This window comes from Mobula hypostoma, chromosome 12, assembly GCF_963921235.1.
Source record: "Mobula hypostoma chromosome 12, sMobHyp1.1, whole genome shotgun sequence".
NCBI classification, from domain to species: domain Eukaryota; kingdom Metazoa; phylum Chordata; class Chondrichthyes; order Myliobatiformes; family Myliobatidae; genus Mobula; species Mobula hypostoma.
In genome coordinates this window covers 63,944,244-63,962,000 of record NC_086108.1, presented here as the reverse complement: position 1 = coordinate 63,962,000, position 17,757 = coordinate 63,944,244, and the positions used below count along the sequence as shown (strand labels likewise).

The 17,757-nt window shown below is 38.5% G+C and overlaps 1 protein-coding gene across 1 annotated transcript in view; it reads left to right on the top strand.

Annotated features, from left to right (window-relative positions):
- Nucleotides 1-583: 583 nt before the first annotated feature.
- The window catches only part of frem1b (Fras1 related extracellular matrix 1b), a 215,270-nt gene continuing 198,096 nt past the window's right edge, over nucleotides 584-17,757 (top strand). Inside the window, exons 1-6 of the mRNA XM_063064975.1 lie at nucleotides 584-870; nucleotides 3,795-3,889; nucleotides 9,656-9,961; nucleotides 10,172-10,379; nucleotides 12,063-12,386; nucleotides 13,153-13,261. Coding sequence (XP_062921045.1) covers nucleotides 613-870; nucleotides 3,795-3,889; nucleotides 9,656-9,961; nucleotides 10,172-10,379; nucleotides 12,063-12,386; nucleotides 13,153-13,261 — 1,300 coding nt within the window. The 5' untranslated portion in view covers nucleotides 584-612. The remainder of the gene's footprint in view (nucleotides 871-3,794; nucleotides 3,890-9,655; nucleotides 9,962-10,171; nucleotides 10,380-12,062; nucleotides 12,387-13,152; nucleotides 13,262-17,757) is intronic.

Here is a 17,757-nt window from a genome sequence, read left to right as displayed (position 1 = left end):
ATTAAAGGTGGCCAGTCATACTGTTGTCAGATTCTGACATGGCGTGGTGATGTGGACAACTTTGTGGTCTCTTGTTCAGAGGAGGATGTAATCCATCAAGAGCCTGAGTGTTGCCATGGAGTCTTTTTACTTTGGGAATATTATTTCTTTACAGATCTCACATGGCTTACCTTTATACTGCTGAAAGCAAACAGATTCAATGATGAATTGTCTTCCACAACGTTTTTTCAAAGATGTGCAGAAATTCACTTTACATTTCAGATATCTACAAATCTTTCATGAGAACAGTGTTCAGAATTTGAAATTTGAAAAAAAAAACAACTGTCTAAATATTCATTTCTCTTACAGCTGCAAATTGAAGTGAAAATTGAGATGAAAAGGAAAATATTCATGTGAGACACAGGACTTGGGAACCGAATGACAAACATTCAAAAACATCCCAGTTTACTAACCCTACTGGACTGCCTTCAGGCATGTGGATTCTCCTGCAAGTAATCTTATTTCAACCAGATCTTCTGCACAAAATGGGAAAATATTACAACTCTTGTATTTAATATTTTTCTAGCCTACAATTCTTATAAACACTGATCTCATCTGATATTTATTTGAAAGATGACTGGTCTAAAGAAGTTATCTTTTCAAATGAAGATGTTTCTAATTTTGTTGGCACTGCTAAAATTATGCATTGAACAACTAAAAGCAGATAGACTTGTTCAACTGAATGGAGGGATTATAGTTGGCAGGGGACAACATTCATTTGTGACAGATAATGACCTGCAGTTCAACATACCTAAGGCTAAAGATTCCTGCAAGGTAGAAGTTGTTCTGAATGAGCCAGTAACTCAACGTGTTGGCAAGTTAACTCCTCAGGTAGGTGGGCTAAATTTCATTAAAACCACTCTTCTTAAAACTAAGATCAAAAGAACATGTGTGTTTTTCCTCTGAGTACATTTTTGGGTAAAAAAGCAAGTTGTATTTGTTTTCTCAAGTTGCATTATTTTCAAATTTTGGAGCTTAATTGCAGCCCACTTGATTGGAAGCCCATCCAGAACCATTCATAAATTTTGCTACTGAAGCAGCAGTACGTTATACTATTTGCAGTAACTCACCAAGGTTCTTTAGAGAACAGCTTCTAAAACTAGCCAGGAGGACAAGGACAGCAAAAACATGGAAACATTAAGACCCAGAAGAGACCCTCCAAGTCGCTTACTATCCTGACTTTGAAATACATTGCTGTTCCTTCACTATTGCTGGATCAAGATTCTTCAAAGTCTACTGAGATTTAAGAAAGCAAATCACTATCACTTTCTCAAGGACAATTAAGGATAGGCAATAAAATGCTGAAAGCCACATCGGTTAAATGAATAAAAATATTAATTTCATCCAAGTATCTAGAGAAGAAGATAATTTTTTCTGGTAATCAGATTCCCTATGATTGCCATTTAGATAAACAATTTTTACACTTATGAAATAAAACAAATGATATCACAAATATCAGACTTACTTTGTTCTTTTAGGATCTGTGATAATCATCCCCATTGGATCTAAACAGAAAAAAATTAATTTTGGATGGTTAGGTTTAGATCATCAAGAAACCATTATGCCACTTTGGATAGATGTGACAGTTGAATTCAATTTTAACTTAATTGTTAGCACTTATCTGGAGTTGAGCACAACACAGAAAGTGCAATTTGGTGTATGTTTGTATTGCGTGACAAGGATTTCATCAGGTACAGCGTAGAAGATTTGAATATAACATTAGTGTACTTTGTGTCATCCTTCACAAAGTAAATGCAATTGAAAAATAATGTAAAATAAATATAGATAATGAGGAGTGTGCTATAAGAGCGTGCTACAACTGCTTAGTTGATGTGGCAGTGTAGATCGGTGACCCAATTGTTACTGAAGCCATGAAGTTGAGAGATATGGTGGTCTTCTAGTCCAGGGATGAGTAGTACAGAGTAAACTGAGGTGGGGGATTTGGGTGCTTGCAGCCATTCTTTTTACATGAGAAGGTGGAAGTAGAGTCTATGATGTTCCAACATTGGTCTGGTGGGATTGTAAAATGTTGCAGATGCTCCTGCATTTAAGTTGTTGGAAGGTGAGTGGGAAACAGTGGAGAGAAAGAAGGCACCTCGATGGGTGGAAAAAGATTAGGGGCCATGTGTTTTAAAAACATGAAATTTAAAGAGTTTAATGGAATATGATTTTGCAGGCCTAGGCCCTCCTGAGAACAGGGATATTGAGCGGGTACATTTAATGTGGTGAGTGCTTCTGTTTCCTACCACATCCCAAAGTTATGATGGTGTTGTGGAGGGATTATTCAGGTCTACCAAATTGGTGCTATGGGAATAAGGCCATGGGATCCAGGAGTGCCCAACAATGGCACTTAAATAGGCAAGGCATAGAAGGATATAGTCTTAAAATAGGCAAATAATGGAGATGGGCAAAAAGGCTGGTGTGGATATATGGGTCAAAGGGTCCATTTCTATCTTGTTCAATTCTTTAATGAGCACTGCAAGACAAAATGCTCCACCATACACAGCAATGCTTCAAAGAGACTGTTACATGGTGACATGCATCCCCATGCAAAAGAAAATGTCAGAGAGCAAGGTGACTCAGATAGAACTTGCCTGACTGAAATTTCCAAATAACGTGATCTGATCTTGTCATGATCATGCTTCATTATCAACGACGACTTGATATTGAAATACATAACCCTGTAAACAAAAATAAAAATCTGATTACTAGGCAGATTGTGCAACATCGGTGAAGGTATTAGCAGAATCTACTTGTGATGTTGTGCTGTGGCTGTCTTAACATCAGCTTGAATAGAGCATTCATCATGGTGCACGGGCGAGCAGTTAATCTCTGCGGCAGTCTGTGTGGAGGTTGTCCTTTCTCCCTGCAGCTGCATGAGCTTCTGCCCTGTGCCCTACATCGCAAAGGTATGCTGATAGATCAACTACTACTACTACTACATCAACTAAGGCCTAAGTAAGGCATTGATCAACTGGCTGTTGTAAATTCCCCTTGGTGAAGGTGAGTAGCAATAAAAAGAATCAAAAAGGGTGATGATAAGCACATGAGAGAGAATAAATTACAAGATAGTAGGGAATAATAAAAAAAAGTTGTTAGATTGATGAGGCTGCATAGAATAATAAGAGGTGTAATTGGATTGATGGAATCCAACAGGGGCCAAATGGCCTTCTGCTGCATTATGATAAATAATACTCATTACAGAAGTTTCCCATTTTATCTAAATTGCAACTGATGATCTACTTGACCTGGGAATGCTTAATACTAAAGAGTCAAATCTGAGATCATGTCACTGTTCCCTGTTCTGCCTTCACTAAGCTTTCTTTTAAAGAAAATGAAAATGCATCTACAATACATATATGTGAATCCTAGCGCCCACCATCCTTTGAGATAAATTGGTTCTACTGATTCTGACCATTCCATCTCAGACTGAATTAAGGCAAATACTCAATTTCGGGATCATGAGAAATCCTTTTCTGCAGAAACTTACAGTTGTCCCTTAAATGGAACAGATTATGGACATGAAGAAATTTGGGTTATTAAAGAATATAAGAGTGAAGTGAGAAAGTGAGGTTGAAATACAAAATATTGAGTCATATCTTTGCTATTTTTACTGTTAAACAGAATACTCAGTGATAAAAATGTTTGAACCAAATATCTAAAGTTCTAAGCTCGTTAAAATTGAAATTAAATTAATAGTGATGTTGATGAAAAATAAAAACAAAAAATGCTCACTAATGGCTATTTTTGAACAGGTTTTTGACTGTCATTTCCTCCCCTATGAGGTGAAGTACACTCATAATGGCTGCCCATTACTCAAGGAGGATAATGTGATGTTAAGAGTTTACAGGTAATCTAAATAATTGTGTTTTATCTTTAGAATGAACTTTTCACTCAATCATTTATGACTAACTCAGATATGCTTAAATTTCCAAGATTGAAGTGTGAAGATGGGACAGCACTGGATAGGTTGAAATTGGATAAGGAATATGTGTACTCAGTACATTAACCATACTGTGTATTTGTAGTTAAAGGCGACAAACCAGAACAGTGGTCACTCTCAAACATTATCCCAGTCCCCAAGTCTGGATCCCTCACAAAGGCAGATAACTACCGCAGTATCAGCTTGACCTGCATCTTATCAAAGTTATACAATCGGATGATCTTGAACAGGATTCGCACCGCATTGACCCTAAGCTAAGATTCAATCAGAATGGTTTTTGGCAGAAGCACACAACTGTAATGCAAATACTTGCTCTCTGTAGGATCATCGAGGAAGTCAAGAAGAACAACCTACCAGCCGTGCTTACTTACATCGGTTTTCGCAAAGCTTTTGACTCCATTCACTGAGATAAAATGCTGAAGATCCTGAAAGCTTATGGAGTGCCAGACCATCTACTGAGAGCAATAGGGTCCAGCTATACCAAAACCATGGCGAAAGTTGTATCGCCGGACGGAGAAACAGCAGTGTTCGAGCTCCTAGCTGGTGTGCTGCAAGGAGACACTCTGGCACCCTACATCTTTATAATCATCCTTGATTACGCTCTGCGTCAAGCTACCAAAGATCATAACAAGCTTGGTTTTACCATAAAACCAGGGCGAACCAAAAGGGTCACAGATCTCGATTTTGCAGATGACATAGTTCTGCTCTTTGACCAGATGGAGGAGGCACAGCAGCTGCTGACAAAAGTGGAAATTGAGTGCTATAAAGTTGGACTTCACCTAAATGCTAAAAAGACAGAGTACATGGTGTTTAACTGCGTCGAAGGTACTCTGAAGATCGTAGAGAATGATACCATTAAGAAAGTCTTTGACTACAAGTACCTCGGGTCAAGAATGATGAGTTCGGAGAAGGACATAAAGATATGGAAGGTGCTGGTGTGGAGGGCTATGAACGACATGAAGGAAATCTGGAAGTCGAACCTGACCAGAGAGCTTAAAAAGAGGATTTTCATAGCCGTCATAGAGTCCATTCTCACGTACGGATGCGAGACGTGGACACTCACCAAGATGATGTGGAAGTCTCTAGATGGTTGCTATACACGAATGCTCCGGATGGCTCTTGATGTGAGTTGGCAACAGCACGTGATGAACGTTGAGCTCTATGACAACCTACCGATGCTCTCCACTAAAATTGAGGCGAGAAGACTGCAACTAGCGGGGCACTGTCTACGCCACCCCGAGCTACCTGCCAGCCTAGTCATCATATGGGAGCCCAAGCACGGGAGGATGAACCCTGGGCACCCTCCCAAGACAATGGTCAACACACTCCTAGAAGACAGCGGCGTGGCAAATGTAGATGAACTGAACACACTGATGAGGGAGTGGGAGAAGTGGAGAGTCTATCATCGTGCCCAACGCTGGCCCCCTAGGCCTGAGTCAACGTAGTAGTATTTGTAGCTCCAAGTTCAGAGAACAGAACCATCCGTTATCTTTTTTTATACCTTGAAATTAGTTGCATGCTTAGTTGACCCGAAACCTTATCCACACCCACTCCTCAGCTCCTCAAAAGATGCTAGTGTCAATAAAGAAATTAACAAGTACCATTTTATGCTTTCACTAGCAGCACCAAGGTGAACTTTAGTATTCCCAGTGTCTACCCATTTCAACTTGACTTCCTATTCCCACACTGACATGTCTGTCCACAGCTGCTCCACTGCCACAATGAAGCCAAATGCAGGTTGGATTGGAGGAACAACACGTCATACCGTATGGGTTGTCTCCAATCTGATGACATTAACAATAATTTTTCTAGCTTCTGGTAACCACTTACCACTGTTTCCTCCTTCTCCCATTTGCTTTTCCTCCATTTTGGTGGCCTTTCCTTCTCCTTCCTTGCCCTAATGACCTGTCAATTACCTCCCGCAGTTCCCCACCTCCTTTGCTTTATTCCACAATTCTCTCCTATCAGATTCCTTCTTCAGCCCTTTACCTCTTCTCCCTCAACTGGTCTTACCCATCACCTGCTGGCTTGTACTCCTTCCCCTCCCTACCTTATTATTTTGGCTTCTGCACCCTTCCTTTTCAGTCCTGATGAAGAATCTTGGCTTAAAACATCAACTGTTTATCTCCCTCATCGATGCTGCCTGACCACTGATTTTCTCCAACATTTTGTGTGTGCTGCAGAACTTTAGCAGTAAAACTCCCATTTCTTACCTCCAACAATGTAGCTCTGTTTCAGCCTGATTCTTATACCTGCTGATACACCACGGGGCATTTCATTTCTCACCGGGTAGTCACGGGTGAGATTCCCAATTATTTAGAAAATGAACAATTCTGTGCTGTTATTACAAATGTATAAGCCATCTAGAAACTTTGATAGTTTTAAATCTCAACTAATATAGAACTATTCCTACTAAAGTTTCAATGCAGGTATAATTTCCAATTGCTTTCTGGCCATTCAGATTTTTATATCTTACCTCAAAGTTGTTTCAATTATAAACGGCAACATAGCAATTAGTGTCATTGAACCAAGTGTACTTGAAGTATGACCACAGTGTCACTTAAGTTCTAATTTCATTCACAAGTTCTGTCTTTGGTGCATTTCAAACGCGATTGGCTCTCGCTTTTAAGGCAACATCTCATTCTTTTTAAGCAAGTCTGTCTAACAGTGTTCACATAATGTTTGATCATTTTGGTACTTTGAAAAGGAAGAGTGGATTTTGTGTAAAAAGGGAGGGTGTGATGTTTAGGCATGCTGTATACATCATCCTACTCTTGAAGTTGCATATTGACAGTTAACAAACACTGTATTTGTCTGAAATTATCTACTTCAATTCTTTGTCATTGAGAAAGATTTTCACTGTTTCTAACTTGAAGTACTCTAACTCCCTCCACATAATTTTTGTTAACACTGGATCCCCTAAGCCACTGTTGTTATGTTAGTCAGTCTTGTGAACCATTGCATTATCTGAACTGCTTACAAGGGAGACATAACTTCAGAGGAGGCACAGTAGTATAGCGGCTAGGAAAAAGCTTTACAGCACCAGCAATCAGGGTCAAATCCAGCCACTGTCTGTAAGGAGTTTATATGTTCTTCCTGTGATCGTGTGGGTTTTCCCCGGGTGTTCAGCCTTCCTCCTACATTCCAAAGACATACAGATCAGGAAGGGTTAGCAAATTGTGGCCACGTTATATTGGCACTGGAAGCATGGTGACACATCCGGGTTGCTCCCAGCACTTATTCGAACTAAGTTGGTTGTTGACGCAAAATGACCTATTTCACTGAATCAATGATTTGATGTACATGTAACAAACAAAGCTAACCTAATCATAACTTTTCAGATAAAAATGCTTATTGGATCAAAGGATTGTGTTTTGTGTCAAGTATAAACTTCCCTTCATTTCAGGCAGCCACTGATAGCTTATATGTTGCTAGCAATGACCCTTCGGTGTATGGCATTAAAGTTATAATATTAGTAAACTGAAAGGACCACCTATAATGTGGAGTTGTGGGTTCAAATTCCATTATAACAACTGGGAATTTATTCATTAAATAACTTTGAAATTAAAACTTGACAATATTACTCACTTTGGCTTCCTCAGGAAAGAAAATCTATTGCCTGAACTTTCTATGACTTCCAGTTACACAGTAATGTTACTAGTTCTATGAAATGACTCAAGGTTCAAGGTTCAAAATAGATGCATTATCAAAGTACATATATGTCAGCATATACAACCCTGGGCTTCATTTTCTTGTGGGCATGCACAGTAAATCTAAGAAACACAATAGACTCAATAAAAGACTGCACCCAACAGGATGGAAAAAACAACCGCTGTGTAAAAGACAAACTGTGCAAATACAAAATAAATAATAAAAATAATACAAAAAAAAAATAAACAATAAATATTGAGAACATGAGATGAAGAATCTTTAAAAGTGAGTCCATAAATTGTGGGAACAGTTCAGTGATGGGGTGAGAGAAGCTGAGTGAAGTCATCCCTACTGGTTCAAAAGGTAATAAATGTTTCTAACCTGCTGGTGTGGCTCCTGAGGTCCCTGTATCTTCCTGATGAGAACAATGAGAAGAGGGAGTGGCCTGGGTGGTGGGGGTCCTGGATGATAGAAGCTGCCTTCCTGTAACAGCAGTCCATGTAGATGTTCTCACTGGTGGAGAGGGCTTTATCCATGATGGACTGGACCGTATCCACTAGGTTTTGTAGGATTTTCTGTTCAAGGGTATTGGTGTTTCCATACCAGAATGTGATGCAACCAGTCTATATACTCTTCACCACACATCTATAAAAGTTTGTCGAAATTTTAGATGTCATGCCAAATCTTCACAAACTTTGAAAGAAATAGAAGCACTGCTGTGCTTTCTTCGTAATTGCACTTATGTGCTGGACCTAGGACAGGCCCTTTGAAAAGATAACCCAAGGAATTTAAAGTTGCTGACCCTCTCCACCTCTGATCCCCCGATGAGCGCTGGCTCATCGACATCTGGTTTCCTCCTCCTGAAGTTAATAATCAGTTCCTTTTGTATTGCTGCTATTAAGTGAGGGGTTGCTGTGGTACCACTCAGCTGGATTTTCTATCTCCTTCCTGCATGGTGATTTGTTACTACCTTGGACTCGGCCAAAAACAGTGGCATCATAAGTAAACTTAAATGTAGCATTGGAGCTCTGGTTAGCCATACTCTTATTAATACAAGGGGTGATTGATAAGTTTATGGCCTAAGGTAGAAGGAGTCGATTTTAGAAAACCTAGCACATTCATTTTTCAACATAGTCCCCTCCTACATCTACACACTTAGTCCAGCGGTCGTGGAGCATGTAGAACTCTTCTTTGTAGAAGTCAGCATCTTGGACCTCCAGAAAGTGGTCGACAGCAGGGGTGATTGATAAGTTCGTAGCCTAAGGTAGAAGGAGATGAGTTATACAGCTCTCGTTACATGCACATGCAGTTCAACTCTTTGAGTGATTATGCAGAAAACTTGAAGTTAATAACTCATCTCCTTCTACCTTAGGCCACAAACTTATCAATCACCCCTGCTGTGAACCACTTTCTAGAGGTCCAAGACGCCAACTTCTACAAAGAAGGGATCCGTATGCTCCACGACCGCTGGACTAAGTGTGTAAATGTAAGAGGGGACTATGTTGAAAAATAAATGTGCTAGGTTTTCTAAAACTGGCTCCTTCTACCTTAGGCCACGAATTTATCAATCACCCCTCGTAGATCGCAGGTAGAGGAGGGCACTAGGCTCACAGCCTTGTGGTGCACCTGTGCTGATGGAGATTTTGGAGGACTTTTTTTCCCCAATCCGAAATGACTGAGTTTTGTAAGTGAGGAAATCAAAGATCCAATTAAACAAGGAGGTATTGAGATCAACTTCTTGAAGCTTATTGATTAGATTTGAGGGGATGCTATTACTGAGTACTCAGCACGCCACTCAGAAACAGTTTGGGATGGATTACAAATACTGACTTTGCACTTCGGTGTGTTTGAAGCCACATATTAGTGTAGTTACAGATTAAGATTGCACTTAGATGCTGAAACTCTAAAATTGCTGATTTCACTTGGTCAATAACGATGTCTTTAGGGACATGGTACTTCACTAATTAGAAGGCAGAAGGTGTACAGATGACTAACATTTAACTTATTTCTTTTAACTTTCAGATTCACTGAATCCCAGACTTCTATGGAAACATTTTTTTTGAACGTGAAAATTACAGAACCTATATCCAGTCTCATCAGGTTTGGATTAGTTGGGCTTCAGGTGCAACAATTTTATGGAATATCAAATCCCATTGACAAAAGTGTTGTATCTTTTAAGTACAATGTAAACAAAGTAGGTGAAATTTGTACAGTAACAATCCTATCAACTGAAGTTCTCCTTCCAGCCCATGGCCAGCTGGTTATTCATGATGCTGGCCACCTTGGAACTGCACAGAAGCAACATACTACAAAAGGTATTTGCCATTTAAATTATATTTTCTGAAGAACAGGAAATATTTACCGGGATCATATGATACTCAGTAGATGGCAATTAAATAAAGAGATTTGGGGAAAATCTGGAAGAAAATTTGCATAATTATAGTAAATAATATGCAGATACATTAACCACATGCATCTATTCAATCATGAAAATTGTTATTTATGTTACTGTGCATTAAGTGCTATTGACAATTTTAATTCTTCAGTAAGACAGGCTGGAGGTTCATGTCCCAACAGCAAGGTGTGCCCCTCTGGTATTAAAGAAATGCGATTCTTAAAGACTAACTGTGAAGATTTCTTATCAATGGGACTGAAGTATCAGCATCTCAGTCCACCCTCTCCTGAGACTGACTACATTCCAATTAGAGTAGAGGTCAGAGATCAAAGGAGCAGATTTCCACTTCAGGTACTTATTTCAAGTTAATCAAAGGAGTGTGTAAATTTAAATGTGATAGCTTATTATTAAGAAAGTATTGACTGAGATTTTTAGTCTGTAATTCAGAGCATTTTTTCTACCAACTATACACAAAGTACAGTCAAATGGACTATTTCCAACTATTTAACCTTCTGTGGTAATTCCCTGATTTCCAACAGAAATCTGTAAAACTCTACTCTCAATTGATTTATTTAACGATCCACATTTCCTTACTACCCAGCCCTCATTTGATGCGGTCCATTAAACAGTTATTTTCTCCTTACTTCCTTGCCAGCAGCAAAACTTAAATAGGTACAGGAAGTTCACTGTGGTGGCAGAAGATAACTGCTTGCAGTGACATTAAGAGGTAAAGGGCAGTTAAAGAATTTGATGAGACAAGAATTGTGAATGTTTTTGGAATGTTTTACAAAGTGTCTCAACTTATTAACCTCTGCTGTGATTGAAGTAGAATAATTAAAGAGAAAAGAAACCTAAGGTATGGAATAAAATCTATAGGCAAGTGTTTTGAAGAATCCAAAGGATCGTCTTTTATTGAATGACTTCTGAAAAGGTATTTGTGAAAATGATTGCCTGTTGGGTCAATGTATGACACACATTGCAGCACCCTTTTTAAAAAAAAAAGTGTGTGTCAACATTTTTTCTTAGGGTTAATTGGTATTCTCATTGAATGAGGCAGCTTTACCTTGCATGGTAATTGAATGTCAAGGCTGGAAATGATACAGGTTTGTAATTAATTTTCTGTTGCCCTGTCTCATGTAAAGATATTTCCCTAGCCATTGTGAGAAACATCAATGTACATCGTTAGTTTGTTACACAGGGAATGCGAGCTGTTAGTCAGTAGCGAGCTGTTAGTCAGTATTGCTCTAATTGAAAGATGTTCTGCATTTGTTGTTTTCCTGCTGCAGTATCCAAGCGGTTATTAAGAGGTTTTAACATGATTTTATGCAGCCATTGAATTTACCTTCTTTGTAATACATCTTCTGCATACTTTAACCCTTCCTAAAATGAGGATTGATTAGCAATGAGATTACAAATGATATAAGCACAGAATGGTTAATTTGTATCCCTCCATACCTGAAAATCTGAAGTAAATCATAAGATACTGGAAATATTCGGTAGGTTAGACATTGTCTGCCAAAAGAAAAAATGAGTTAACATTTCAGGTTGATGGAACGTTTTCTCTCTCTATCAGTCTTTTAAATGACTTAAATGAATGATGGAATCCTCTTGTTAAAACTCTAATATGTGTAATTGTGTTGAGGAGATTACACATTCTGGCAAAAAATTATTTCTACTCTTGATGATAAGAACCTAAGTGACAGCAGAAAACAAAATTATCACAATAGTAAAAAATAACTGAAGTTTTGTAGCTTTCAATTTACTTACTCATACCCATTCATGAAGTTAATCTTCATAACTAGGACCAAAGTAATGTTTGATACCCATTATTCCTTTGGAAAATGTGAATGTGTTTTGCACTTAAAATATTGGGATATTGAATAACTGATTGAAACATTCTCAGTTCAGTTTTAAAGTGAAGGTTTCCTTCTTGAAGTGAAGCGTTTGGTACTCTGCTTTTATGAATTTTAGCAGAATCTTGAAAATGATATTTTTTAAAAGTAAGCAGTGAAAAATCAGAATATTCTTTGACAGGTAGAGAATGCTTGGCTTCAAGTTGTCATAAAAGGTGCAATACAAAATCAGAAACCAAAAGCAGCCTTCATGTCAATGTACATCCTGGAGGTTGATCAATTCATCTTGACACCAATGAACATTGCCACAATTGATGCAGAGGATGATGAGAGCCCAAAGGACAGGTTGATTTTCAACATCACCAAGCCTCCTGATGAAGGGTACCTAACTCACTTGGACGACCATACTAAACCCATTATTTCATTCAGCTGGCAGGATTTATATGAAATTAAGATAGCGTACCAACCACCTAACACTAGCCATCCTGAAAGAAGGAATTATGAGGTATGTTGAATCATTTTAATTCTTGAGTTTCAAAAATGTATGTCTAGGAACAGAATTCTCTTCTGTCTTTGTTTTTATCTGTGAATATCCTGTTCGATGTTTCCTTCCATTTTCCTGGATTCTCACTATGGCTGGCATTTCCTCAGAGTAATTCCCATTTCAGTCCCATACCTTAACAAATTGGAAATTTAGTTTACACATGACAAAACTATTCCCTACTCCAGCTCATACTTTGATAAGATCTGAAGGTAGTAAAATATCTAATCTCCCTCAATTTTCTTCCTTCCAAAATCTTCAGGTTTTAAAATAAGTTACTGTTTGGGAGATTGTGATCAATACCCCTTGTAATTTTCCTATATTACCTATATTATGCTACTATTATAGAACTTTTAAAAAGTTATATACTTGTGTTATTCAGGTAGATTCCTCACTTTATAAAAAAAATCATGTTTTGTTTCCACTGATATAACAAAGAATGAATATTTTATACATGTCAGATCAGTATTTAGAGTTGTTATATTGTGCTAGTTTCCCGGAATCCTGGAATGGAAGTATAATTGCAGGATATAGTTTTCATTTTCAATTTTTTGTCTGTGTGTTTGCTAATTTCATCCTTCTAGTTGCCAACACAAAGTACAAAATGTTAAAAAATTTCCACTCTTTCCCATTTTGGTAAGAAGAAAAATGTATTGTAAGCAAATGCATCTAAAGATCTTTTGATGTTCAGTGTAGGTGTTCATGCTTGTTTTTTTTTTGTATATCTTAGGTTGAGTTTAAGGCTATCGATACATTTTTTATGGCCAGTGCTTCCATCGTTGTTCACTTTTCTATCAGAACAGCAGATACTAATGCACCAAGGGTTTCTTGGAATATGGGTATGTGTTATGAGATTGGTGTTTATTTTTATGTTTAAATTTTAATTTGAATGTCAAAATAGCTTTACTAGGCTGTTTCTATTCCAATTTATTTGCAATGTGCAATGGATTCTGGTTAATTGGGACATATCAGATCCAGTACATTTTGCCAAATTAAGTGGCTGCCTCAATTAGATGAAGTTCCATGGAAATAGTTAAAAAGGTATAAAAAGACAAAATGAATAATGATTAATGTATTTAAATGAAATACAGAAAAAATTAGAACACTACCAATATCACTATAGTACTATAAAACTGTGTGTTGGTTCCCAATAATTATTGATGTAAGAATTCATTCAGTGTACCCTGCCATGTTCATTTGATTGACTGTAAGTCAACAAATTCAGTGAAAGCATCTCGTACAGGTAATAGACTGTCTTCATACAATGCTTTCAATGATTATGTTCTCTAAATCCTCATTTTCATTGTAACATTCAAGATGATTGTCAATACCTTCAAATTCTTCATAGGTCCTAAGTACTGGAAATCATTTATTTTCACTCCTGGCTGTATCTGGTACATGAAACCGCAGTGAGCAAAACAGTTGCAAATTGTCTTACTGCTTATTTCTCACCATTTATCAGTGACAAGTATCGCTGCCATTTGAACACCGACACGTGAAACTGACTCTATTTAGAAACTGTTTGCTGTAAGTATGGTGTAATGTCTAACAGTCGCACAAGTGCACCTGACTGATGCTAGTTAGAAACTAGTTGGCAACAGTTTCATGTTGCAATTAAGCGACATTGTGGCCCAAATAAGTGAAGGGAATCCCAGCTAGCTTCTCAATTAGTTTTTGTTCTTTGAGTTGCCCCACATAAATAACTGCCCGATTAATAGTGGTCCAATTAACCGGAATCCATTGAGTTATGAATCCTGTGACTACATTACAATTGTATCACTGAATTAATATAGTTGCATGAACTACTCAATTTCTCCTCTGCTCCCAACTGGCCAATAATTGGTTTCCGTATTCCTGGACCACAGATTACAGACCTTTAACATTCCCCACTGTGCTGTTGAACATGAATCAAGAATTGAAATTATACTCGTGCACACATGAAACATGCACAAATGGGAAAAGCTCCACAGGTTGGGGCTAAGGGTGGACGCCAGGTGCAGAATCAAGTTCTGTTAGGCAATATGAAAATTCAAGCTTCAAATGAAAATAGAGAAATCTAGCCTAACCTTGTTCAAACAATGTGAAATTTCTCTTTGATATCTTTAAGCTAATGAAGAAATTAGTTTTGAGAGTTATCAACTTAATTGCCAGTTAAAGGCAACCTTCATTCCTAATCATTCATCTTCTACTTAAATTTGTTCCATTAGATATAAATGCTTTAAAAACCCAGTTACCTGTGTGCTCTGCACCAAAATAAAAGCCTAAAGCCCCTGTGTATCAGTGGAATCATGTACTGAACTTTCTCATCCTGCACTAATGAACATTGATTTGTCTTGTTGAAGCTCTCGGCTGCCACAAGTCAAATTGACAGACATCACTAGGTTTTTACCTTAGGACTCATTCATATTCTTTCCTCTTTTGTTTTTTGTTTGAAACAATAATGTGAACTTGTGTAACATGTTTAATGTATAAAATGTTGCAAAGCATTATACAGGAGTATTACCAAGTTATGTCTCAGGACAGTGTAATTGACTTTGTATATGAATCATTGATAGTCAATAGGCAGGTTCCACAAGTGGAGTCATCTTGTCAGAATGATATAGAGGCCTGGCAAGAGTACATTGAGAATATCATGCATTGGTATGAAGTTTCCTCCTATAGAGGGTACAGTACAGGGAATTATCAGACATTTACCAGATTGGTTCCTGTTGATGCGATGATAGGGAGTGAACAGGTGTCATTTAATGAGAGATACAACAGAATGTGCCGATACTCTCTTGAATGAAATTTGATCTTATTGCAACATTCTGAATTCTAGCATGTGACACATGTTCAGAAACATGGATCACAGTCTGAAAATACAAGGTCAACCATTCAAGGTACACAATAAAGAAACTGGGGAGTGAATCTTCAAAATTCTCAACCCACATGGGCTGTGGAGGCCCAGAACCAAGAATATTCCACACAGAAATTGATGGATTTTTAGATATAAAGGAATCGAAAGATTAAGGGTTAGTTGAAGAGAGTTGTATTGACATAAAAGATCGGCCATAAGATGAGTGAATTGATATACTCCCACTCATTTCATGTTCTTATGAAAGTTACAAGTTTATGGTACAAGTAGCTTTAGTGTTCTAATATTTAGTTGGAGGAAATCTCTGCCTGTTCATTATGGGATAATGGACAAGGAGTATACTGTAAGAAAGTAAAGATAGGGAGTAGGGTAGAGAGCTGGGTTTAATTTATCTGCTTCTGTAAATTGATACCTTAAAGATATTAGTGAAAAGTAAATGAAGATGGGAATTAAGGGAAGGCATGTGATAGATTAGTGGGTGTCGCCAGAAGTAAACCAAGGGCAGAAAAATAAGGCATTGGATGTACTTCCTGAGTTGTGGTTGGATGGATATTTGTGAGTCCAGGCAAGTATGATTTCCGCTAATCGGATGAGCATTGAATGGCATTAAGGAGGACTATGTGGGTCAGTGGAATGTGAATAACAAATAATACAATAAGTAGCCAATCACAAACACGAGATTCTGAAGATGCTGGAAATCCAGAGCAGCACACACAAAATATTGGAAGAACTCAGAAGGTCAGGCAGCATCTGTGGAGGGGAATAAGCAGTCAATGTTTCAAGCTGAGACTCTTCATTAAGATCCTGGCCCAGAACATTGACTGCTTATTCCTCTTGATAAATTTCCGTGCTGTATCTCAATAAATTAAACAAACAAATACATAAATAAACAAACAAACCCCATCTGTAATAGTAGCAGTGGGAGATGTCAGGCTCTATAAGTTGGTAAGGACAAGAAACTGTCCATGAATGTTGACTGGAACTTGTGTAAAGAGAGAGAGATTACAGGAGGAGAGGATTTCAATAAAATTAGAGGACAGAGATGGAGGTTAAAATCTCTGAGAATAAGAAGTTGCTTAGCCCAGAAGCTGAAGGAGGAAAATGGTGAGGATATTTCAGTGTTTATAAATCCTATGTGATTAGCAGATGGTTAGTACAAGATAGGGAATTTAAACGAGAAGTGATGGGGGGAGCAAATATATTAAATATTGCTCTTATGGCTCTTATGAGGAGTAGAAGATGGTGGCACGTCAGCAGCACGCGCGGCCTCTCCGGTGATTGATATCTGTAATCTGTCAAGTAGGGGACCTTGCACAATTCTGATTTGATGGAGACAGACATGCTAGAGTACGGAGAAACATCTGGAAAATTTCTGAAGTGCCCACTTTGCTGCCGCTACTACTGTGTGGTAACCGGAATCTCTGGAGCAGAAGGCCCCGAATCCTCGGCTTTGCTTGTTTCGGCATCCAGGGCTAGGTCGAAGGCGCTCGGCAGAGGATGGCGCTCAGGAGGCTGTATCGGAGGGGTTGATCGGAGGCTCGAAGTTTTCGGACGGACGGACGGACTCAGTGTCGGCTGTGGTCGGTTGCTTCCAGAGCATTGGCATGTTGACGGTGCCTGGAGGTTTATGGCAGGGAGTTTCTCCCTTTTGCTGCCGCTATCAGGGACTCGGGAGTCGATTGACTCGGGGACTTTGAGACTATTTTTACCGTGCCCATGGTTTGTTCTTCATCAAATTATGGTATTGCCTTGCACTGCTGTAACTATATGTTATAATTATGTGGTTCTGTCAGTGTTAGTCTTTGGTTTGTTCTGTTTTCTGTGATATCACTCCGGAGAAACATTGTATCATTTCTTAATGCATGTATGCAATTCTAAATGACAATAAAAGAGGACTGAGTGTTCTCATAATCTAATCTAATCTAATCTTCTGCTTTTATTGTAATCTGCAGCCAGTAATTTCCCTTTAAGCAAAGTACTTTTGAACCGTCTTAATCAACTAGAGATTGTAAGATCTTCTGAACTCAGTGGGTTTAACTCTCAAGCATGCAGGCATGACACCTTTAAGCAGACATTGCCATGGCCAGAAGAGAGATGGGAGGGGAGGACTCCAAACCAGGCTGAGATGCAGAGAAATGAAACTCCCTCTACCCAGCATCTTGTTAGCAAACTTACGGCTAGTGGAGAACAAGATTGAGGACCTAAGGGCTCTGTTGTAGGGAAATGAGAAATTGCTGTGCTTTGTTTCATGAGACATAGCTCACTCCAGACACACTGTATGCAAAAGCTTCTTTTACACAGGATGGACTGAATTGCTGATTCTGAGAAGGCAAGAGGTGGGGGTCTGTGTTTCATGATATATTCTTTGTGGTGCTTGGACATGGCGGTTTTGTAGTACTCTTGTTCCCCTAATTTGGAACATCCAACAATTAAGTGTGGATGGTTCTGTTCACCAAGAGAGTTCACTTCCTTGATCCTGAC